Source organism: Schistocerca americana, chromosome 8 (assembly GCF_021461395.2).
Source record: "Schistocerca americana isolate TAMUIC-IGC-003095 chromosome 8, iqSchAmer2.1, whole genome shotgun sequence".
NCBI classification, from domain to species: Eukaryota; Metazoa; Arthropoda; class Insecta; order Orthoptera; family Acrididae; genus Schistocerca; species Schistocerca americana.
Window position 1 is genome coordinate 124891093 of NC_060126.1, and position 26773 is coordinate 124917865.

The following is a 26773-nucleotide window of genomic DNA, read 5'->3' on the forward strand; positions in this document are numbered from 1 at the left end:
CATTACAGGTTTCAAGGAGCTGTTCCCTTGGAAGATGATAGATTCACACCCTCCCACTGGCATGATAAAAAAGGTGTTGGGATTCATCAGAACATGCAACTCTCTGCCTCTGTGCTAACATCCAGTGCCAATGGTCATTTGCCCATCTCAGTCATAGGTGCTGATGTGGTGTTAACATTGGGATGAACATGGGTTGTTGGCTGCAGAGGCCAATCATTAAGAGTGTTTGGTACAGTGTGTGTTCAGACACACTTGTACTCTGCCCAGCATTAAAGTCTGATGTTAGTTTCACTACAGTTCTCCACCTGTCCTGTTTTACCACCCCATCCAGCTTACGATGTCTGACATCTGTAATGAGGAGTGGCCATTAACCCCACAATGTGTGGACGTGGTTTTGCCTTTGTTTCACCAAGTATTGAAGACACTCACCACAATGTATTCGCAATAGTAGTTGCTTAGTCATGTCGACTGAAAAATCACCTGTGCATGCCTAGCCGTAAGATTCTACAGAACAACAGCAGGCTCAGCTAGTATAGAAGTTAGACATGGGAGGTAACGTGCAGAGATGAATCTCAGATGCAAGTAGCAGAAATTGGAACTCTAATTGCAGATAAGGGCGATTGTAGAATACATTATGTATGTAATGAGAATACTGTAAAAGAATTAAATAGCTACTCTGTAAGTGTTAAAATTAATGAATATAGAAGTTTGAAACATGGTGAGAATGAACAATAATCATGTCAAAATCAGCTCTATGTTGCACCTTTACAGGAAGGCACAGAGTGAGATACCCCAGAAAGAGGTAGACTGTTACACTGGAATTGCCGTGAATTAGTCTGTGAAGAAGAAGAAGAAGAAGAAGAAGAAGAAGAAAAAGAAGAGGCTCAGGGTCTGTAGTTAAAAAAAATCCTTTGTTTGAAAAATTCGATAATTACAGCAACTGATTAGTGTGGGAGGAGGACCTGTTGGCTTTTTCAAGGTGCTTTTCTCCTAACATAGTTAGTTACATGTTCTGTAGATCACTTGTACAGTTCTTTTACCGAAGTGATGTGAAACAAATCAATTTACAGGATATGTGTACGTGATTGGTGTGAACATCAATGATTACTTTATTACGCTAGTCCAACTCATTTAACCACACATAAAAATAAGATTTTTTTCCCTCTGGCTACCAGTTTTTAAGTACAAATTTGTTAGTGGGATTGCTGCATATTGAACTCTTTCCTGACCCACCAACTTCTTTAGTAATGGTAATAAAGGTCATTTTCCCTCTAATGTTGTAGGTACGGACTGTTCTTTTCAAATTGTGATGGATTATTTGTGAAGAATTTCATTAGCGAATATATGTGTTTTGAGGGTGCAAGTAGAATACCTAGCTCCTTGAAGAGGTACCTACATGACATCTGTGAGTGAACACCACATATTATTCTCACTTTTGTGGCCTATATCAATCCTTTCATGCTAAGTGATGAGGTATCCCAGAAAATTATCCCATTAGACATTATTGTGTAGAAATATGCAAAATGTTTCAGGAGGTTGATTCATTTGTTTCTGAGATTAGCAATGATGCAAAGGGTGAATACTACTGCTGAACTTAAGTAGTATGAGCAGCTCAGTAATATGCTTCTTCCAGTTCAGGTTTTCATCAATATGTTAGGGCCTACAGCTAAAAATTTAGAGCATTCTACCCCATTTAGTGACTACTGTTCTTGTACTACATCAAGCATCTGTGTAAGTATTTGTTTTCACAGAATGGATTGGTAGTCCAAGGCTCATATTGTTAAGCAAACAAGAAGTTGTAATAATACTTAGAAAGTGTATTTTTTGTGCAAATATACATTTTCTAAATGGAACAATGCCCATTGACATAAAGAAACTAAAAGTAGGGTAAATTAGAATTTCAGTATTGTTTGTTGCAGGATTCTAGTGCAATTCGTTTGTGAGATATCATACATTGATAAGTTGTTACACAAACACTTACAGAATACCAGTGGTAGCACACACTAGAGAACAATGCAACTGCATTCACTAGGTACATGAATTTTGACATAACAAGAAAACTGCCACTCACAGATTGTGTTCAAAATGACCACTGGCGTTGGCAATACAAGCTTCTGGCCTGATGTGGAACAGCTGCTGTGCACATGCTAGCATTTCAGCTGGGATGTCTGAGCAGGCTGCAGTAATATGTTGTTGCATATCGTTGAGTGTAGTTGGTATGTCCTTGTAGATTACGTTTTTCAGTCTTCAGGCATCAAATACAGGGAATGGGCCTACCAGGGTACAGGTCCTCTATGTCCAATCGTATGGCATGGAAACAATTCATGAAGACATGTAGTACTTCGTACACTATGGGTTGGACTGCCATCATGTGCTACCACCGACTCATTCCAGTCTGTAGAGGAATATCATCTAGCATCTGTGGGAGACAGTCTGTTAGAAGGCTGCAATACTTGTGCACGTTCAGTGTTCTATGTATGAAAAAGGGACCTATGAGTTGATGATTCGCTATCCAATACCAAACGTTTACACCCCATGGACTCTGACATTCCACATGATGAAGGCAATGGATTTGTCAATGGAATATCCTCTCGCATTGCCCATGTACAGAAGTTAACATGATTCTCATTTCCATGCAACTCTTGATAGAGAGAGATGGGACAGGGATGGAACCTATATTGATGGAGAATATATAGGACACTTGCCTGACTTACGCCACTTTCTTGCGTAACTGCGCGAGAGCCAACATGCAAATCAACTGCGACGACAGCAAGAACATTAATTTTTTTCCTCTTCTGTCGTCGCTTTGTTTTCTTCTGTTACATTGTCTATGTGTTGCACCACCACTTTCACGTGAGATGGTTGACGTTTATAGGAATATCTTGCCAGATACATTGTACAAGAAGAATGAACTGCATTTTTCCGACACTCTCCATACACCATGAGCATGTCGGCTTTTCCTGCATTGGTAAATCCCATCGTCCACTAACGACCTTTTTATTGAACTATCACCCACTAACTGATTAACAAGTCGCAGTGCACACAAAGAACACACAAGCACACTGTAAGCAAACACAACATTGTACCTAGCACTATGCAGGTTGAATGGTACTAACACGTGTTGGTGCGGAAACTTTTCAAAATACGATATCTCATGAACGACTCATACTAGAATCCTGTAATAGAAACCACTGACATTCTCATTTACCCAACTTGGACTGTCACAAATTAACTGACTAGCAAATGACAATGCACTTATAGAATACACATACACAGTGTAAGTAAACATAACAACATTGTACCTAGCGCCTATTCAGGCTGAACGGCACAGACAACTGTCGCTATGCAAACTTTGCACAATATGATATCTCGTAAACGACTTGCACTACAATCCTGCAACGAACACCATTGGCATTGTAATTTACCCTACTTTCAGTCTGTTCCATTAAAAAAGTGTGCTTGCACAAAAAAATCACTTCCTAAGTATTTTACAATCTGCTGATTGGCTAACAATACAGTCCCCCGGCCATCAATGCATGCTGTGAAAACTGCGCGTCAAATAGCACTTTTTATTTCCGCAATATTTGCAGGGCAAGTTTTAGGTTATTCACCCTGTATAATAATATGAAGTTTCGTTTTCTACAGTTCACAGCAATGCAGAAAGCAATAAAACCCGTGTGGCATGCAGTACCCACATTATTTGACGTACCAAATAAGCCAGTCCAACTCTGTGTGAAGAGGAAAGTGCCACAAAGGTGCAAAAGTCTGACAAAAACAATAAATCCTTCCTGCGGCCCAGTAGCGGCCAGTTCTCCAACTCTCCCTATATCAGTGCCGGAAACGTCAGAATCTTCAACACAAATTTACTTTTGACATTATGTGGTTAAATTAAGTGAAATTATTAGTGTCTTTCAAAAGTCAGCCCAGGTATGTCTTCCAATTTGTAACATGCTGAGCCATAATGGCGTATTGGGTTTCTGTTTAGTTGTGCGCAACCTATAAGTCGCGCCTGCTCGGCGAGTGCAGACAGAATTCGTGCCACAGGCCAGCTGGTGGTTGAGTAGTGCCTGGGAGACATTGGTCAGCACCTCGCTTCCAATAGGGGCAGCGTGGCTCAACGTAGGTTTCCTGCGGGTCGGTTGTGATGTCAGCTCCCGGTAGCTCTTAAAGCTTTAAAATTGCATTGTACTCATTTGAGCAAGTGCAGCACGAATCGTACTGAGCACAGGAAAGCATGAGGCATCAAATGAAAGAGAATTTGATTACGAATCCCGTGATATAAAGATATTATCTGAACATGATATACACACATCAAAAAAGTTTTGCATCAGCTCAGTTCCGAGAGTTCCGGAACCTGTACAGAAAATTGGAATAGAGATCAACATAAACATCATTTCCATCCTTTTTATTGCTCATGAAAACCACACATTGCATGTTGTACCACCATACAGTGAGACCTTCAGCGGTGGTGGTCCAGATTGCTGTACACACAGGTACCTCTAATAGCCAGTAGCATGCCCTCTTACATTGATGCATGCCTGTATTCATCGTGGCATACTATCAACAAGTTCATCAAGGTACTGTTGGTCCAGATTGTCCCACTCCTCAACGGCGATTCAGCGAGATCCCTCAGAGTGGTTGGTGGGTGATGTTGTCCACAATCAGCCCTTTTCAATCTATCCCAGGCATGTTCGATAGGGTTCATGTCTGGAGAACTTGCTGGCCACTCTAGTCGACAATGTCGTTATCCTGAAGAAAGTCATTCACAAAATGTGCACAATGGGGGCGCAAATTGTCGTCCATGAAGATGTATGCTTAGCCAACGTGCTGCCGACTGGTTGCACTGTCAGTCGGAGGATGACATTCACATATCGTTCGGCCGTCATGGCACTTTCCATGAACACCAGCGGCTTATGTCGGCCCTGCATAATGCCACCCCAAAACAGCAGGGAACCTCCATCCTGCTGCACTCCACTGGACAGTGTTTCTAAGGAGGCGTTCAGCCTGACCAGGTTGCCTCCAAACACATCTCTGACGATTGTCTGGTTGAAGGCATACGTGACACTCAGTGGTGAAGAGAACGTGGTGCCACTCCTGAGTGGTCCATTCGGCATGTTGTTGGGCCCACCAGTACCCCACTGCATGGTGTCGTGGTTGCAAAGATGGACTTCACCATGGACGTCGGGAGTGAAGTTGCTTGCACATCATGCAGCCTGTTGTGCACAGTTGAGTTGCAACATGATGTCCTGTGGCTGCATGAAAAGCATTATTCAAAATGGGTTCCTCCGAGCTATAATCCATAGGTAGCGATCATCCACTCCAGTAATAGCCCTTAGGCAGCCCGAGTGAGGCATGTCATCGACAGCTCCTGTCTCTCTGTATCTCCTCCATGTCTGAACAACATAACTTTGGTTCACTCCGAGACACCTGGACACTTCCCTTGTTGAGAGTCCTTCCTGGCACAAAGTAACAATGCGGATGCAATCAAACTGCAGTATTGACCGTCTAGGTATGGTTTAACTACAGACAACACAAACCGTGTACCTCTTCCTCGTGGAATGACCGGAACTGATCAGCTGTCAGATCCCCTCTGTCTAATAGGCGCTGTTCATGTATGGTTGTTTACATCTTTGGGTGGGTTTAGTGTCATCTCTGAACAGTCAAAGGGACTGTGCCTGTGATACAATATCCACAGTCAACGTCTATCTTTTTTGATGCCTGTATAAGAGGAGATAAAGAGACAGATACACTGACGAAAAAACAAATTGCAGCACCAAAAAATAATTAAAGTAGATTAATAAAATTGCGGGAATTCGTTCGTCTAGGTAACTTATTTATGTGATTAAATCACAGGTTAATGTAAGTGAGAGATAAGCTATTGTAAATGTGAATTCTGAAACATTGATAACCGGTGTAACTGTCCGATTGTTGAATGCAAACGAGCATGCGTTGTGTTGTACAAGTGCCGGATGTCAGTTTGTGGGATGGAGTGCCTGTTGCACTCGGTAGGTCTATACAGGGACAGTTAATTCTGTTTGTGGATGACACCGGAGTTGTCATCCGATGATGTCCTATACGTGCTCAATTCGAGACAGATCTGGTGATGGAACAGGCAAGGCAATATGTCGATACTCCGTAAAACATGCTGGGTTACAACAACGGTATGTGGGCGAGCGTTGTAATGTTGGAAGACACCCCTAGAATGCTGTTCATGAATGGCAGCACAACAGGTCGAATAACCATATTGATGTATAATTTTGCAGTCAGGGTGTGTGAGAGAACCGCTGAGGATAGCTCCTGCTGCCATGTGAAAATGCACACCAGATCATAACACTCCTAGTGTGTCTAGTATGCAGACAGGTTAACTGCAGGCCTGAAACTGGTCTCCTTCTAACCAACACACATCCATCACTGGCACCGAGGCAGAACCAGCTTTCATAAGAAAACACAACAGACCTCCATCCAGTCCTCCAGTGAGCTCTCGCGTGACACCACTGAAGTCGCAAATGGCGGCAGTTTGGAGTCTGTGTGACCCACCGTATGGAATGCCCCCTACAAGAAGTCTGGCTTGGAGCTGTCCTTGAAGTAACGAATTTGTAACAGTTCGTTGTGTCGCTGTGGTACCAACTGCTGCTCTAATAGCTGCTGCAGAAGCAGTACACACTGGACTCACATTCAGGAAGAAGAGAGTTCAAACCCACCTATGGCCATCCTGATTTAGGTTTTCTGTGATTTCCCTAAATCGCTTCAGGTAAATGTGGGGATGGTTCCTTTGAAAGGGCGCGGCCGACTTTCTTCCCAATTCTTTGGTAATCTGATGGGACCGATGAAGTCGTCGTTTGGTCCGTACCCCGAAATCAACCAACCAACCACCCAAACAGAAGCAGTTCGATGGGACAGAGCCATACGCCGAATGTGATGGTCTACGCTCTCGGTTGTGCCATGTGGCTATTGTTAGCCTGCTCTTTTTGCGACCGTACATTCTCGTGACACTGTGGTCAGCAATCATGTCCAGTGGCTACATTCCTACCAAATCATTCTGCAGTATTGCAAAAGAAACATCCAGCTTCTCGTAGCCCCATTACTCGACCTCGTCCAAACTCGTAATGTCGTCCTTGGTTGCTGTGTGGTCCTTTAGTGGATACGGGAGTGAGGCACACATGCCATTCATGAACAGAGAACCGAGATATTAATTTATTGTACATCTAATATGAAATACTAAAATGAATACATCACTTTGTTGCCGTAGTGACAGCGACAGCTGCTAACTGTAGATATGATTGTAGAAATATACACAGATACAAAAGATTTATAAATCGATCACTCTTCAATACATTGTCTATTCAGATGATGTCAAGACATGGCCACTACGAAAGTCTGTAAATGTTATTCAGCTGACAAGAACTCAAAATGGGTTGAATGGATGAGTGGTCGAACTTAGGTACACTCGCCGCTGGAGCTCTGGGGAGGTTATTCTTGTATCTCATTGGCAATAGTGTAATCGTTTGTGGCAGCGCCCTCGTGCAGCGGTGGCGACTCTATGAAACGGGGTGGAGCGACTGGCGGCGCGCAATTTGAAAATGTGGCAGACCGAATAGTGGCAGACACCGAAAAACTCAGTGAGGTGTTGATATTGGCGTCTTTATAGTCCTAAAGGCATTATTCACTAACGCCTACTCACCATGTCCAATTCCAAAGATAATAGACGCACACAACCGTTACAGCATGTATTTAAAGCAAACCTGATTGCATCCTCATAGTGGTGCCACTAGCGCTACTCTTTGTGACTGGCGCGAAATTTAAACAGGCTTTATCTCTCAGCTGCAGGAACATGGCAACCGACTTTCGTTTGTGTCGCAAAATTCCTTCTTGGTGCTGAGATGTTTTTTCCGTCTGTGTAGATTTTAATGTAACGGAATAATTTACAACTTTTAAGATATTCATCCCACCAAAGAGATCGAGCACTCAATTTGTAGGTCTTGATAACATGCATCGTTGGAGCTACTTACAGGATCATTAAATTTAATAATTAAGCTGTGAAGGACAATTTAATTGGAAAATTTAATAAAATCAGTGTATCTTATGAATGAAGATAGATATTCTGTCAGCATGGAAGCACATGTTGGTAGCAAGTACTGTTCACCACACAGACCATTTAGATGTTAAGATTCATTGTTTTTATTATCCTTTTCGTTGTTTTATATTAAATTTACATAGTTTGCCTATGATTTAAATTTTAGCAAAGATTCATGAACTCAGATGACAGCAGTGGAAAGAGGAGACAAAGTACCATGAAATCGATGTATCATTCATATTTGTACTATGAGTAGTAAAGGTACTACGAGAAAAAACAGTTCACATTATTGCAACCACAAGTTGTAAATATTCAAGCTTTGATTTGATGGCAAATTATGGAACTAAGGAATTTTTATTATATATGTTCAAGGTGTGAAATTTTAGCAGGCAGATAATGGCACAAACAACACTTTGATCAAATTTATGTATAAGAAGTTGTACAAAAGGCTGGTGATCACATGAAGCCCTTATGTGACGTCAACTGGCGCGATTTTCGCGGGTGGGGCTGCCGACAGTAGGTGGCCAACCGTTTGCTGGAGGGGGTGTTTAGGTTCCTCAGGGTCTTTTGGCAGCAGTGGGGCAGATGGTCAGTCTTCAGTTGGTGATTCGGTACGATCAGAGTTCGAGTGAGTTGCATGAGTGGTGGTCCAGCTGCAATCATTAGGTGTTTGACATATTTCACGTTCTGTGGGACATTAGAATATTCTGACTCTGTACGGATTCTGATTATTCTGCACAATGTGTCACAGGCAGAGTCGTGGGAACTTCAACTAAATTTCTTAACTGATCACTGTTTAGGACACTGAATCGTTGTGTTGATTGGTCAATTTATTGGTGTTGGTATTTCCGTGAATTTATAGCTGTGAAAATCTCCAGTTTTCCAGATAATTTATTAAATTTATGGTGTTATGTTATCCACTACTGAGGGCTCGAGCCATTCTGTTAATTCAACGTAATAACTTTTTCTGATCACCAGTCAACACTTCGGTGAATGATTAATTGGACAATAAAGTACACTCTCAAACTTAAATCATCTGTAATTGGTTACGCAATTTATGGCAGCACCTACTTTCAGCCTAGCCGATACTGGAGTTGTAACTAGTTGTCAGTAATTATTTAACAGATTTATTTAAGTTTAAAGCATAGCAATTTAGGGACAAGAAGTCTGCGGCTAGACTAAACACACACACACACACACACACACACACACACTCACACACACACACACACACACACACACACCACAGAGAGAGAGAGAGAGAGAGAGAGAGAGAGAGGGAGGGAGGGAGAGAGACACGTTTCACTGTTATAAATGTAATGTTAATAGAATATTGCGCCACAATTTCAAACGATTAAGGTTATTCACTAAGTTTGTACTATGTATTTGTCCATCTCTCTTCAGTCTGAGATTTAAGTGTTCTCCTTCAGCCTTTCACTTTTCTAAAACAAACCACTGCATATTTCTGTATTCTGCATTGTGTTTTTACTTCATATGGACCTAGGATTCACGGTCATATGTGGGTTTAATGAAAGCCGTCTTCTTACACAAGTTATTTAATGTCCCCTGAACTAAACTCCGCCCGAACAGGCCTTGGAAGGCCCAACAGTAGCGACCGGCCGCCGTGTCATCCTCACCCTACAGACGTCACCGGATGCGGATATGGAGGGGTATGTGCTCAGCACACCGCTCTCCCGGCCGTAGGCCAGTTTACGAGACCTACCTGTGCTTTTTTTCTCAATTTCTGTTAGTTATTCATCGCTGTGCAGGCTTGTCCACAATCGAGAGCAAGCTTGCGTCTTCGTTTGCAAGGCAGAGTGAAATTGCTTAGTACCGGCAGTTAGTGAACCGGAGTAGCCAGATGAGGTACGAGGCACAAGTGAACGTGCACTAGACGGGAATTGTTGAACCACACGGCTGTAAAGAACTCGGCTCAGCTGCTAAATAATCCAAGACCAACGGTATCCACTGAACCAACACCAATGGTGTCGTTCTCCATGTTTACGTCGTTCAAATGGTTCAAATGACACTGAGTACTATGGGACTTAACTGCTGAGGTCATCAGTCCCCTAGAACTACTTAAACCTAACTAACCTAAGGAAATCACACACATCCATGCCCGAGGCAGGATTCAAACCTGCGACCGCAGCGGTCGCGCTGTTCCAGACTGTAGTGCCTAGAACCAACCGCTCGGCCACTTCGGCCGGCGTTTACGTCGTCCCTTCACGATAAAAATACAAACAAATTAAATACAGTTGGGGCCAGAGATATGAATTACACTAAAATGCACAATGAAAATACCCAAAATTGAATGAGGGTCGGTAAAGAGTAATCAAAAAGAAGTACATCTGCTTCCATTAAACCCGACAATCGTGAATATGTTTAACTACAGGTCATGGCTGAATGTACAAAACTTAGTAGAGACAAAGACGTCTGCATTTCTGAGAGTCAACTGAATATCACTTGCTGGCGTAGCGTGAGCGCGCGTTTTTACCTTCGGCGGCGGCGGCAGTGGCGGCTGTCGGCACGAGCTGTGAACCTCATACATTTCCTACGTCTTCGGTGAAGCAAAGACTCTTAGTTGTTCCATAACTAAGCTAATTGGCACAGTACACGCTATATGGCGGGAATAGTGCGTACGTCGTTGTCCTCAAATCGCTCGCAAATGTTAACTGTCAGTGCTCAGTGCGATTCTCTGTACTAGGAGACTTTGCAGTTTAGCTCCTTACGAGTTAAGACGTACCTGTGCCTGTCCGGGGGAAACCACCTTGAAGAAGCACTGTCCGTGTGGGTGGGGAGGCTTGTGTCTTTGCGTGAAGCTGATAGCTATGACGGCTGTCGGAACCTACGGTTGGTAAGGTCTTGGCTGATGGACCAGACTAAGTGTGTACCACAATGACCTGTCATTTCACATCCGGGAGACCTCACTGAGTAATTAGACTTGCACCTTGTGGGTTTTCCGTGGTGTGGACCGATTAGATCCCCAACACTCGTGGGGCCAAAATGGACCAGCAATACTGAAGGGTAAGTTGAGTCCTCAGGCACCCAAACATCAGGGCTGGAGCCGATGGAAAACATCCCCTCTGCTGAATAGGTGGACAGATCTGTTCAAGAAGTGGGAATGGTTGCTAAGAAATTGGACCAGATTAAGATCAAAGACTTATCTGGGGCTCAGAGGAGAAAACTTCTTAGAGAACAAAAGCTAAAGGAAGGAAAATAGTGGCTTCCTAAATAAAAGTGGAGGGAGCTAAAAGGGATTGAGCTCCAGACTTCCAAGAAAAGACTGTCCCAGGGTGAAGGGGGTGTAAAAACATCTTCATCATCGAGGTCAGGCAGTAAGAGAACAAGGGAAGAATCTAAGACTCCTACTTCTCAGAATAAACGTATCCAGAAAAAGCCCAGGCAAGAAATAGAGAAACAGACCTAAAATACTGCAGTCTCAGTTTTTAGGATGGCGCTTATCCAGCAATGCTGTCCACATGTCAAGATGACCTTGCAGCGGGAGGAACTCGTACAAATGGCTCTCTTTGAGAACAATGGTATGGGGGGATGGGGGGGGGGGGGGGGGGGCGAGGGACGCTGGTCCAAAACCAAAATTCAGGAGAGTCTATCTGGATCACGGTGCTCTTATCTTTGTCTGCGAGGGGGTGGTTACAGTGGACTGGCTCAAGGAGAGGGTGCTCCTAGTATCACCGTGGGAGGACGCAAAGCTGCTGGTGAAAACAGCAGCTGAGCTCTTCAAGTGCGCAAAGTTATTAATATGGGTGCCAAAACTCCTTAAGGACACCTCTCCAGAGACTCTGATAGAGAAAATAGGGTCTCAAAACCCGAAAGTCTCGTCAGAGGATTAAAAGTAATCAACCTGAAGGTTGCACCAAACGGCGAAAGCCTTGTGGTGCGAGTCGGAGAGAAGTCCCTGAAGGCAATGCTGGAACAGGACCTGGGTTCTTACAGTTTGCAGTCAGGGTAATCAAAGACATCAGAAGCGACAATTGTGGCAAGATGGATACTGAATGTGCTCCACAAAAACTTGCAACACAGTGCGGGGGCCACTGCTGCTCTGAGTCGTCTTCTGGGAAGACAAGAAGTGGATGTGGCCCTGATTCAGGAACCCTGTCTATATAAAGGGGGTGTTTCAGGCCTCTGCAGCACTAGAGGGAAGCTGGTTTATGCTAGAAATATTAGAAACTTCAGAACGTGCATTTATGTAAAACATGGAATCCCCTTCATGCCCATGGAGGACTTTTGCTCTAGGGACTTAGTGACCATCAGGATGTAGCATCATGAGGAAGGTATCACGAGGGACTTTCTAATGGCCTCGGCATACCTTCCTGTGCTCCTCCTCCTCAGGAGGTGAGGAGACTGACAGAAGCCTGTGCACAACAGGGCGACCAACTATTGGTTGGAGGTGATGCTAATGTCCACAACTTAGTGAGGGGCAGCAGTGACACCAACATTAGAGGTGAGAACCTTCTAGAATTTCTTCTAGTTAATAACTTAGAAATCCTCAATAGGGGCAACGGACCTACATTTAGGAATATAAGAAGGGAAGGGGTAATTGACACAACCTTTGGTTCCACTTTGATGGGTACTTATGTCAAACAATGGCATGTGGCTTTAGAGCCATCCTCATCAGACCACGTGTACATTAAGTTCGAGGTTGAAATGGGCATCTAGACAGCCCATGTCCTATAGGAAGCCCAGGAAAACGGACTGGGAGGTGTATAGGAGGGACCTTGACTCAAGCCTATCAAGGACAATGAGCAGAATATCAGGAGGCATTGTCAAATACAATCTTGCAATTAAGCAAGCAAAGCTGGCGTCTTGGAAGGTATTCTGTGAGGAGGTAGAGGGTATGGCTGTTCAGTCCACACTTTACAAAATCCTCGCCAGGATACCAATCCAGAAGGAACTTTAAGGAAAGAGGATGGGGTTATACAAGAACAGCACCTGAAATGCTGGAACTACTCCTCAAGACTCATTTTCCTCAATGTACTCTGACAGCAGGCAACGTAGACCACGATGAGAACCCCATGAGATGTCGGTTTTCAGGTATTTGAAGGGAGAAGTGGGAATCTGCCGGAGAATGTGTTGATCATAGTAAAATACAATGGGTGGTGGGAACACTCCAACCGTTGAAGTCACCTGGCCCAGATGGAATTTTTCCAGCGCTCTTGCAACAAGCAGGAATGAACAAGATTCCTATGCAGGTTATTTAGGGTTAGCCTAGCAGCAGAATCGTTACTAATGTCTGGAGGGCAGTGAAGGTTGTTTTCGTTCCTAAGCCAGGGAGAATTGATCATGCCAAGGCCAAGAATATGAGACCAATCAGTGTGGCCATCTTTCTTCTTAAAACATGAGAAAAACTGGTCAACATCCATGTTTGAATAAGGAGGTTAACTAGGGTCACTCTACACATAAACCAACATGCATACCAACCAGGAAAATCGTGTGAAACTGCACTCCACCATCTTGTTGAGATGGTGAAGAAAGCACTACACTTTCAGAAAATAGCCCTCTGCATCTTCTTGGACATCGAAGGAGCTTTTAGCAACATGATCTTCGAATCCATGGTTAAGATAGCAGAGGTGCATGGCTTGGAGACCACCATTTGCAGGTGGATTAAAGCCATGCTTAGTGGTAGAAAAGTAGAAGCCACCATGATTCAAGAAAAAATGGTAATCAACACCACTAGAGGCTGTCCACAAGGAGGGGTCCTGTCCCCTCTACATACTGGCTCCCATCACCTTTCTTGTCACAGCCTATCTGATCCGGATTGGTGTGACAGTGCCATGGCTGTCCTACAGTCCTGACCTGACCTAGACTTTTTTGTTTTGTTTTCGCTGGCAAGGGCTCCCAAAGGAAAGCATCCTGAGTCACTGGACAACATGCAAGCTTCTTTGACGGCTTCCCTGAAGAGCATCTCAATTCAGTGGAAATTGCACTGATAAAAATGTTTTGATTTGGTAGAGTCATAATTCAAAGAATTTTAAGTTGTTTAGCTTATCTGATCAATAAATTAAAAAGAAAAATAATACAATGCATTACTTTGTGGCAAATCCTCTTGGCGTTATACAGGCTGACATGGTCTCTGAACCATGGTGCAACCTGACATTTTCAACATACGTAAATTATTCATAGAGCTTCAAGAACTGAGAAGTGGAAGAAAAAATTGAAGTACAAATTAAAAATTCAACTCTTTGTATTTTTAGTCTGACACTTGGTCACCAAACTCCACTAAATTGCTCAATTTATTTCAATAATTCTTCACAGCCCGTGTTTCTCACAAGGAAAAGAAAACACTTTTTTACTAAGTAATTTGGATCTTGCAGCAGCTTTGTATTAATGAAACATTATCTGCCCACTTTGTTAGGAAGAATATTGGTCAGCTCATGCTCATTACTGTATCAATGTGGCATAAACAGATGAGCAACATTTTTCACCGCCTACCTCACAGCACATATTACACTGGTACAGGTGAAACTTACAAACAACCTGTAGCTATTTCCCTTACTCAGAAGGAGTGATGTCCAAACCCCTGTCAAACCATTCTGTTTTACACTCTTGACAGTTTCTCCCTGTCATTTCAGATAACAGTGGGAGCAGTCCTCCTCTCATCTTTCTCCAAATGAATTAGCAGTCCATTTGAAACGACTTTGCTCTCAATGAGACTTCTATTCCATGAAGTTGGTTAAAATTCTCTTCAGGTGACATTAGATTATGGTAGAAATTTGAGTATGTGGACATTTGAATTGAGCTTCATATACATTTTAAAGGCTTATTAAAAAAAGAACAGATGATACTAAATTAGTGTATTTACAGCTTTCAGCTTACTTGTTACAATAATTCTGTCTTTTTTTATATCACAGAAATAACAAATGTCTGGAAAATAATGAAAGCAATTTGTATTCACACATTTGTCTGTATATTTATGTACACCAGTTTTTATATAAATAAAAGGTTAAGAATATTGCACATGATATTGCACATTTTTTCATATCAGTTATATTGCACATTTTTCCCCCTTATTGGTTATCATCACACTTTATGACACTGATCACATCTGAACTTGCCATGTTATTGAATTCTTGGTTGCTTTTCTGAGTTATATCGTTTACAGGACATTGTGACTCATACATAGAAACTATGAGGTAACACATCATGACAAGCTTTTCATACAACATTTAAGGTAGGTCCTCCGTGAACATGTCTTGGTTATCCTGTCTGTAATACAGGATAACTCTTGTCCAGAAGAAAGTACTTGCAAGACGTTGGCAGCAACTTTTCCACAGTTCATTCATTAACATAATATTCAATGAATCTGAATGTATTAGACAGCTTTTAATTAGATTTTAAGCAGTAATATTAACACATCAGACACTATAACAATAGCAAGTAGAGGTCAAAACTTAGCAGTCCTCACCCATGAAAAACTAAAGTTACTTCTTTTGCTCACTGAGTAAACTATGAAGGTACCAGAAATGCAATCTCATCACTATTTAACTTTCACTTTTCACATCTTTGTATTTTAGTTTTATTTTAGCTCACATTATTTTATAACATTAATGTATACTTTGTTATTGTTGTTGGAGGAGGAGGAGGAGGATAAGGAGGAGGAGGATATTTAGTATAGCTGCTTCCCAAACAAAGGCAATCAAAACTGTTTGTACACATGAGCAGAAAGATGTGCAGCTGTTCTTAATGACACTCCTATGGTAGATATCCAAGTGAGTTCTCTAAGTTGCTTGCCATATAATTTGATGCAGTCTTGGCTCCTCTTGCTGTCAAATAATAGTCTGGTGGCTCGAGTGTGTTGTAAAATACTTCATCATTAGGAGCTGAAAGAGCTTGTTTTGAGAAAAGTGCTGCAATTTCAGCGGATTTCTTCACTGAGAGTGCTTCAGATCCCGCTGAGTTTCCAGGCCTCGGTGGTGCCCTAGCTTTGTGTGAGCGTCGCTGTGAATCACTGCTCGAACTGGCTCGGCAGGATGCAGGGCCAACATACAGCAGGCGGCCTCGTGGATCACGAGCAGACACAACTAGTACCTGGACAGAATTGGAAACAAAAATGCTGTATTACATCTTCTCAATGCTCAGATTGTTGCAGTACTCATTGGGTAAATAACATGGGTGGTAGCCCAATACAGAAACACTTATAATGAACTGAAGTAAAGAAACTGATACTGTTTACACTGATGAGCCAAACATTATGACCACTGCCTATCATGATACTGAGTGCTGTCCGATGAGACTGCAGGCACTTGTCACGGCAAGAAAAATGTGTAAGCAGAGAAAGGATGGATGTGTAATCATTCTAGCAAGTGTATGGGTGACAAATGGGGAAATTCACTGACATTAATGAATTTGATGAGGGCAGATCATTGGGAACAGCGAAGATGTTCAGCTATTTGCTTGCTACTGTCATAAGCGTCTACAGAACTATTTAATGATGGTGAAGTCATGAGCTGGTGACAAAGAGTTGGGTGTCCATGCATCATCACAGAATGCGGAGGTTGGAGGATTGCTCGTTCTATGAAGCAGGATAGGCAGCAATCTGTTGATCTTAGGACAAATTACAATGCTAATAGAGGCACAAATGTTTTGGAGCACATCATTCAGCTCTGCAGCAGATGTCTTCCTATGTTTCTGCGTAGATCCAAGACATTGTCAGTTAAGATTGCAGTAGGCATGGCACCAGTGGAAATATGTCGTCTGGCCAGATGACTGACATTTCTTCTTACAACATAATGATGGTTGTATCTGGATACACTGTCATCCAGATGAATGGCTTGCCAAAACATGTACAATGCCATGGATGCAGGCTGGTGGAAGCAGTATTGTCCTGTAGGGGACATTCATCTGAGCTTCCATGAGATCTGTGGTAGTAACTGAAGGTACCATGTCAACCATAAACTAAGGTAATATTGTTATGGACCACGCGCATCCCTTCATTCTTGATGTCTTCTTGGACAGAGACTGCTCCTTCCAGCAGGATGACTGTCGATGTCACAACACCAGATTCATTCTACAGTGCTTTAAAGAGAATGGTAGGGAATTCACACTGATGTCTTGGTCACCAGATTCATCTGATTTGAAGCTGACGAAGCACATCTGGGATGCTAGCAAGTGTCAGTTCCATTCTCATAAACCATTGGCCTATAATTTATGGAAATGTATGATCTGTGCATAGGCATCTAGAACCACGTACCTCTGGAATCCTACCAAGAACTTATCTGTTTCATGCCATGCAGAATCCCTGCTGTACTGCATTTCAGAGGTGGAGCAAATGCTGTCGAGCATGTGATCATAATATTTTTGCTCATCAGTGTTTAAAATAATAGATGTATACCATCATAATAAAAAGTGCTATGTAGTATCTGGTTATCCACACAGGGTGAACCACCTAAGTTTTTCATCTAACATATTTCGGCCTGTTGAAGATAGCTGTAATTGCTTTTCACTTAGGTGAATAGTTATCAGGGGCTCATGAAACAAACACAATACATTTTAGCAACTTCATTAATCACTGAGATACAGATATCATCTTTGGTTCTACTTTAAATATGGGGAGCTTTGTACTGTTGATCAGCCACTTGAACAGTATGCCACCCTCCATGACATACCGCACTGCCAGGTCACACTTTAACACTGGATTAAAAAAAAGTTTAAATATTGTTTGTATCAAAAGAATGTTATATCAGTGATCTACATAGAAAGTAGTTCACTGATCGCATTAGAAACAACGCTGGTTTCTGTCTAGAGTGGCATGTACATCATATAAACTTGCCTCCAGCATCACTAGTTTCTGCGCAATGGAGTAAACTTGAAGGTAGTATGGCAGTCAAACAGTGGCAGTAGCACCATAATAATCTCCACACTGTCTTTTCACTCCATAATTTATCAAACCTACAAAAGTATTACATCCCTGAATTTTTTTCTACATATCTGCTATCATGGGTCAAAAAAATACCATAGTCCCATAAAAAAGAATTCAATAACTGTATGCCGTTGATTATCAAAGCTGTAACAAATGTTTGTCTGTGTTTCATGAGTCTTCAATCAATATACATCTAGGCGAAAAGAAGTTATAAATAACTATAATCCGTCAAAAGTTCTTTGGGCTGAAAAGTTAAGCATCTGAACCTTTTTTGAACAATGGAAAGTCCGGGATGGAAACAAAGTGATACCATTATCCAATTGTGCCAATTGTTAGACAGTTGAGTTGTGCTTAACAGTTGAAAGCAATTTAGATGTGGCCATCATCAAGCTCTTTCTGATGTTTATTTCTATCAACTGTAGAGTTAAAGTGGAACACTTCAAAGTTTGTTAAGGTCAGATATGTTCATCAGATGACTGCTATTTGTTTATTCTTCCTCTTGTTTGGTCAAAGTTTTTGACCATTTGCACTGATTTAGTTACACTGTACATTCTCTGGACATGTAACAATGATTGTACTGAAGAAAATACATTTCCTGTTCACAGAAAAGAATGCCTGCTGCATCTGCCAGTATATTCACTCACAAGTTATAAGTTGGCACAGTGGATAGGCCTTGAAAAAATGAACACAGATCATTTGAGAAAACAGGAAGAAGTTATGTGGAACTATGAAAAAACTAAGCAAAATATACAAACTGAGTAGTCCATACGCAAGATAGGTAACATCAAGGGTAATCTGAGCTCAGGAGCACCACGGTCCTGTAGTTAGCGTGAGCAGGTGTGGAACGAGAGGTCCTTAGTTCAAGTCTTTGCTTGAGTAAAAAGTTTAATTTTTTATTTTCAGTTTATGTGACAAACTCTTATGTTTTCATCACTTTTCTGGGAGTGATTATCACATCCAGAAGAAAACCTAAATCAGGCAAGGTAGAAGAATCTTTTTACCCATTCGCCAAGTGTACAGGTTAGGTGGGTCGACAACATATTCCTGTCATGTGATGCACATGCCATCACCGGTGTTTTCCTATGGAGGAATCGGTTGACCTATGACCTTGTGATCAAATGTTTTCAGTTCCCATTGGAGAAGCATGTCCTTTTGTCTACTAATCAAACCGTTCTGCAGTGCGGTCGCAAAACACAGACACTAAACTTATTACAATGAACAGAGATGTCAATGAATGAATGGACAGATCATAACTTTGCGAAAATAAAGAAAGTAAACTTTTCACTCGAGGGAAGACTTGAACCAAGGACATCTCTTTCCACAGCTGCTCATGCTAACCACGGCGCTACTGAGCTCACACTATCCTTGATGTTGCATATGTTGCGCATGGACTACTCAGTTTGTATATTTTGCTTATTTTTTTCACAGTTCCACACATCTTCTTCCTGTTTTCTTGATTGATCTGTGTTCAGTTTTTCAAGGACTATCCACTGTGCCAACTTATAACGAAATCTGAGGGGGGTGCGATGGGGAGGTTCCCTTGTCAGCAAGATGGAGTCCTGGTTGAAAAAAGGACTTTTGTTCAGAAAAATTCATATTAAATCACTGTTGTGATTTAGGTTTCCTATTACTTTTCAAAATTACTTCAGTTTAATATCAGAACAGTTCCATCAGTGAGGACTAACTGATTGCTTTCCCTACAATTGTCTAATTTATAATGGTACTGATGCTATTAGAATGTTTGCCATGCTTCTCTCCTCTCTTTCTTCCATTGATGGTTAAATGTTGGTAATTATAGTGTCATAAATGATACCAGAATATACATTTTTGAATGTTTACCAGGTACTTTATATTTTTAAGACATCAACACCAACTATCAAACTTAACATAGCTGTCTTCAATGTTATATCACGTTTAGATCAGTTGGTGAGCATCATAGCTGACACAAGACCAGCTTAAATTTTTCTGCTATTGACATGACAATACTGATTTTATCACTTAAAAATATTCATATGTGTACCATTAGAACAGAAACATATGCACTGAACAATGCTATTTGTCACAAAGTTAATCGTAATCTTCAATTCTTGAATAAGAGTATTCTAAAAACTTGTAGAATTGGCTAATAAAGTGTGCTTTCATTTATTTATTTTAACTCATAGAGATCCCCATTTTCTTGTTTTGTTTGATAGGTAGCTTGTTGAAGGACTTTGCATCAGAATACTCAACCTCACTTAAACTCTATATGAAGCCACAAAATCCATATGTAAATTATGTTTCTAGTTTTTGTTTGTCTAAATCTTAATTTAACTAAAGCTGACTTTTATTATTAGAAACAAATATAATTAAGGATCAATTGCTATGAGTCCACTACCAATCTTGGCAAGATTGAAAAAGTGAACTTGAACAAGTCTAAGTAGTCATTTATTTGGCCTCTGCTTCCCTTCCTTCTGTCCTGATAAATATGTAACATGACCCATATTTCACACAGTCATTTCCCAATACAGTATGGAATTGGTCCTAATGCTATGAGTCTACTGCCATACTTTTTAAAATACTGTCGACAACAGCCTGCTTACCTTACGATCTTCACAGACACTGTTTCTGTCTGACTTGGCGACTGTGAAGAGCTCATAGTCAAGTGCGAGATCTGAAGTGCTGCTGAAGTCACGGAAATCACTGGGCAGGTGGTACTGTGGACGGACGGCCACATCACTGTACACATCCATTCTCTTGCGTGCTGCTGTCTGTTGCTGCAGAGCAGCACGGGTTCTGCGCTCGTTGCGTTTCCAAGCAGTGTCGGGAGATTCCATTTGTTTTGAAACCTGCACATAGGCAATAAACCATAAGGATCATATTTATATTGTTCAGGAACAATTAACATTACACAGCAGTGTCCCTATGTGTTCAGGTGAGTTATTCAGCTGAAGAATCTTGAGGTAATGCGATCATATAAAAATCAGACTCAACTGGAAAGTGAAAGAAAGCTGTAGGAATAATTCAAAAGCCAAGATTGCTTAAATACTGTTTACTGGATCATCGGTTTCAACACACTAAAGGCGCCATCATCGGATCTGTGAAGATATAACATGACAGGTTTGAGGGAGGGCTTACATGACTTATGCTATACATGGTGGTCCATTGATAGTGACTGGGCCAAATATATCCCGAAATAAGCGTCAAACGAAAAAACTACAAAGAACAAAACTCATCTAGCTTGAAGGGGGAAACCAGATGGTGCTACGGTTGCGCCGTTAGGCGGTGCTGCCATAGGTCAAAGGGATATCAACTGCGTTTTTTAAAAATAGGAACCTCCATTTTTTATTACATATTCGTTTAGTACGTAAAGAAATATGAATGTTTTAGTTGGACCACTTTTTTTGCTTTGTGATAGATGGTGCTGTAATAGTCACAAACATATGGCTTACAATTTTAAACAAACAGTTGGTAACAGATAGGTTTTTTAAATTAAAATACAGAATGTAGGTACGTTTGAACATTTTATTTCGGTTGTTCCAATGTGATACATGTACCTTTGTGAACTTATCATTTCTGAGAACACATGCTGTTACAGCATGATTACCTGTAAGTACCACATTAATGCAATAAATGCTCAAAATTATGTCTGTCAACCTCAATGCATTTGGCAATAAGTGTAACGACATTCCTCTCAACAGCGAGTAGCTCACCTTCCTTAATGTTCGCACATGCATTGACAATGCGCTGACGCATGTCGACAGGCATTGGAAACTGTGACCTTTCAATCTGTAGACTTGTACATAACCACTGAACCATCTCGTTTAATCTGGAGACAAAGTTAAAAAAGAAAAGGAATGTGACAATGCCACAACTAAATCAGTGCTCTACTCCATGCAAAGTGAAACAGGCAAACTTCGGCCACCTGTGTTGATTTCGGCCAATAGGCTGCCAAATCTAATTTTTTGGTGCTGCCATCTGTTGCATTCATGGTTTATCTATTTCAAAAGTCGTAATGTAATGGATAGAAGTCTGTGACATCCTTACAGTTTCACTTGATTTTGCACACAAAAGTGATCTGCTGAAGTGTGAAATCAAACTTCTGCATGTCTGAAACTTGATTTCGTAAATCATTATCTCTTTTAACGGATTTTCTCTGTACATATGTATTAATATATACACATAAGAAGTATACTTAAACAACAATTAGCATTTGGTTGAGTTAGTTTCAAGATCACCAGTGTGAATTTTCAGGGTAACTTCTGCTATGCCAAAAGTATATAAGAAAAGTAGGAGGGTGTGCCTATTGTAATTACTACCAAGTTGATTTACAAAATGCATTAGAAGAGACTCAGAAAGAAAAAATATCGTTGTGCCAGGCCTCTGAAATATGCGCTGTACCTTGAGCAACACTCCAGGACAAAGTGAAAGAAATTTATACAGGAAAAATGGGGCATTCTTGTGTCCTTTCTGCAGAGGTCTGTTCATTTTCACATTATTCTGCTTATTTAGAAATTTATATTCTGAAATGCCTAAATTTCTTCACATCTCTCTTCAAGAATGTAAAAGATAGTGGACATATTTTGAAATATCGTATTGATTGGTATATACATTCATATTCTTAAGTTGTAATGTTAACAGTGTGAACTGAAAGTCCTACTATAAAAAGAATACTTAAGCTGTAATCTACAATATTGTTCCAACTTACTTTTCAATACACTTAGTAGTAAAATTATTTGTATATTTAATTCCCTAATACAGCATTAAGTCCAAGACAATTACGGGAAGTTACCGTGACCTTATAGCATTTGTTTTAAGTGGCCGATGCTAAGGCAGGCGGGGTGTAGCTGTGTATTTCCATAATATTTCATTGGTAGCTGGGATTACGCGGGAAGGTACCCCACTAATAATTTTATGCATCCTGACAATTACCTTTCCACATGACTGTGCGTAATATACCATGGGGATTGGTCTATAATTTAATAACAACGTTTAGTTCTTATATTCACATTAAAAAATCATAGAAAACCTTAAGAAGTATTCCATTTTATGGTATTTCACAAGATGGGTGACAGAAGTGATATTAAATAAATAAAAACTGTAACCCCATTTGCCTCCTCTTCATACTCTGCAAGGTATCTGCTACAATACAAATATGCCGGACTGTAATTGAGAAAAGGAATAATTTGGCTTTAGTAGTGGGTATAACACAATGGACCACCAGCAAATTGTAATAGAAATTGTAGAACGGAGTAATTCTATAATGTGAATCGCAACTTGGTTCAGGAATCACAGATGTTGTTTCAGCTGTAACAAAATCTGTGCTAATTGCCATGAGAAACAAGGCACTGATTTAATCTATGTTACTGTACTAAAGAGTGTACATGCCACTGCTACAGTTTCTGTTAGACCTCAACAAGATATTGGAAAAAATTGGGAAACTCAGAAATTTCATAACACCCAAATTATTCTCAGCAGCCTTATAGAAATTGGAGAAGGAATGCTTGTTAATGGAACATATTTGAATGGCTTTTGTATGCAGATAAGAGTGCACTGTTTGCCTTTAATGAAGATAAACTTTAACAACAAAGCCTGGAAGCCTGAAAACAGCCCTAAAAATCAGTTATAATAGGACTTAAACAACGTATGCTGAAGAGTCAAACATATAATCTCTATCTGATGCGAGACCGTATGCCACAACTTCACTGTATCCACATTGCAACTGATATCAGTGACCATAAGGATATCGTAGCAACAATGAATACCAAAGTAAAATAGGCTTAGCAAGTAGAAGGATTTGAATACTCAGCAAACTAGATACAGAGGCACTAGTATTGTATCTCACTAAGAAATTCAAAACATTTAGTTCCAGAGAGGACCATGCACAAGAACCGTGGCACAGGTTTAAGTCAATAACTGACCATGCACTTACAGATATGAACGTAGCAGTACAAGTGCATGATGGGGAGGACCATCTGTAGTATACAATCACTGTAAAGGAACTAATAAAGGAACAGAGATGAGTGCCTAGTAGATGCAAAGCAAAGTATAAGTCTACAGATAGAGCCATGCTGAAAAAAAGCATTTGGCTGGCAAGAGAGTAATGTTTAACGCTTTCAACGACTTCTGTAGCAAAATATTACCAAAAGACCTCTCACAAAACAAAAACTTGTAATGGTACCATGGACAAGGGAAAAAAACTGAAATTTATGGTAGCAAAGCAAAAGCAGGAATGTTGAACTCAGTTTTTAAATGTCCTTTACTAAGGAAAATCCAGGAGTGTTGTCCATGCTTAATTTTCACATTACTGCAAAGGTGAATTACATAGATATGTGTATTAGTGGTGCTGAGGAACAGAATAAATTGCTAAAACTGAATACAACACCAGGCCTGATGGATTCTCTTTCACATTCTATACCAAATTTGCAACTGAGTTACCCCCTCTTTTAACCATAAACTACCATGGATCCCTCAAACAAGAATTTATGCCCAGTAGTTGGAAGAAATCACAGGTTACACCTATCTATAAGAAGGATAGTAGAAGTGATCTGCAAAACTACTGACCAGTATCCTTAACATGGATTTGTTGTGGAATCTTAGAATGTCCTCTGATCTCAAATGTAACTAGGTGTCTTAAATGGAATGAACTTCTCCATGACAACCAGCACAGATTCTGAAACTCAGCTCATACTTTTCTCTCATGACATTCTGAAAGTCAGTCAGGTAGATGCAGTTTTTCTTATATTTCTAAAAAAGCATTTGACTCAGTGCCAAATCTACATTTATTATCTAAAGTATGATTGTATGGGATAACAAGTGAAATATGTGACATAACTGAGAATTTCTTGGTAGGAATGATGCAGCATTTTATCTCAGATGAAGAGTGTGATGTAATAGACTGAGGTGAACTACTGAAGAATGGAATACACACCTTTAGTAATGATGCCAATACACCATGTACTACATATATAAATGTTCACTATTACAGAATCTGTTTTTGACTAACGCTGATTGCTATTCAAAAAATGGTTCAAATTGCTCTAAGCACTATGGGACTTAATATCTGAGGTCATCAGTCCCCTAGACTTAGAACTACTTAATCCTAACTAACCTAAGGACACCACACACATCCATGCCCAAGGCAGGATTTGAACCTTCGACTGTAACAGCAGCGCAGTTCTTAACTGAAGCGCCTAGAACCACTCGGCCACAGCGGCCAGCTGATTGCTATTCATTACATTATTTGCTTGCATGATAAACATCACTATTTCTTAATAATGTGAAACATATTTTGTTTGCCAAATAAATAGTGTTATATTACTAGCATTTTTGTGACTGCAAGGAGAAGAAGAAACACAAAATGACAATACACATTTTAAAGTTCAGACACAAATATTAATAATATTTTTGATATAGTAATTACATGATTAGTTACAATCTGACAATTACAATTGTTAAAAAACACATACATTGTAAATTGAAGCCAAAATTCTATATATCACTTGCGCTGGTAGATAGACACAATAAAAAATACACAAACACACACACACAAATATCAAGCTTTCGCAACCAAAGGTTGCGGCATCAGGAAAGAGGGAAGGAGAGGGAAAGACGAAAGGATGTGGGTTTTAAGGGAGAGAGTAAGGAGTCATTCCAATCCCGGGAGCGGAAAGACTTACCTTAGGGGGATAAAGGGACAGGTATAAACTCGCACACACACACATATCCATCCACACATATACAGACATGTCTGCTTGTGTCTGTATATGTGCGGATGGATATGCGTGTGTGTGCAAGTGTATACCTGTCCCTAAGGTAAATCTTTCCGCTCCCGGGATTGGAATGACTCCTTACTCTCTCCCTTAAAACCCACATCCTTTTGTCTTTCCCTCTCCTTCCCTCTTTCCTGATGAAGCAACCTTTGGTTGCGAAAGCTTGATATTTGTGTGTGTGTTTGTGTATTTTTTATTGTGTCTATCTACCAGTGCTTTCCCATTTGGTATATATTACTACAAGCAGATACAATTAATTATAATCTTCCAGAAATTGTCATGCGAGTTATGTAATTCAAAAGGTGCTGTTTCATAATTTTGTAGGAGCTTATGGGATTCAGTCGCAAATTTTTATTAATTGATTACAGTATAGGATGTCACAAGTCATTGACAGATGTAGAAGTAACTTCAGTGGTGCCCCTGGAAAGTGTGCTGGGACCCTTGCTGTTCATGTTGTATATTAATGATCTTGTAGAAAATATAATTATAGCCTTAGACTTTTCTCAGATGATGCAGTTATCAATAATGAAGTATTCTCTAAAAAAGCTTCACAAATGTTCAGTCTGACATTCATAAGGTCAGAAAGTGGTGTGAAGTTGGAAACTTTTTTTAAGTGTTCAGAAATTCAAAATTATGAACTTCACAAAATGATGAAATGTAGTACCTTATGTCTGCAATGTCAACCTAATGGATGATATCGAATGTATACAGAGAAGGACAGCATGAATGACCACATCTTTGGTTGGTCCATGGGAGATGCTACAGAAACTGAACTGGCGGGCTCTTGAAGATAGACACAAACCATGACAGAAAGCCTGTTTACAAAGTTGTAATTATGAATCTAGGGATATACTACAACCTGAGTAGGGATCATGAGGACAAGATTAGACTAGTAACAATGCACATAGAGCTGTTTAAACACTCATTCTTCCCATGCTCCATACTTGAATGGAACTGGAAGAAATCCAAGTAACTTGTACAATGGGACATACCATCTGTCATGCAGTTCACATTGGTTTGCAGCGTACGGACGTAAATGTAGATGTCAATGGTGGCAAAGAAGACATATGGCAC

The 26773-nt window shown here is 40.6% G+C and overlaps 1 protein-coding gene across 1 annotated transcript in view; it reads right to left on the reverse strand.

Annotated features, from left to right (window-relative positions):
* Positions 1–14933: 14933 nt before the first annotated feature.
* Positions 14934–26773, reverse strand: part of LOC124545622 — a 247759-nt gene continuing 235919 nt past the window's right edge. The window contains exons 13-14 of the mRNA XM_047124569.1: positions 20531–20776; positions 14934–16120 (exon numbers count right to left, since the gene is read on the reverse strand). Coding sequence (XP_046980525.1) covers positions 15785–16120; positions 20531–20776 — 582 coding nt within the window. The 3' untranslated portion in view covers positions 14934–15784. The remainder of the gene's footprint in view (positions 16121–20530; positions 20777–26773) is intronic.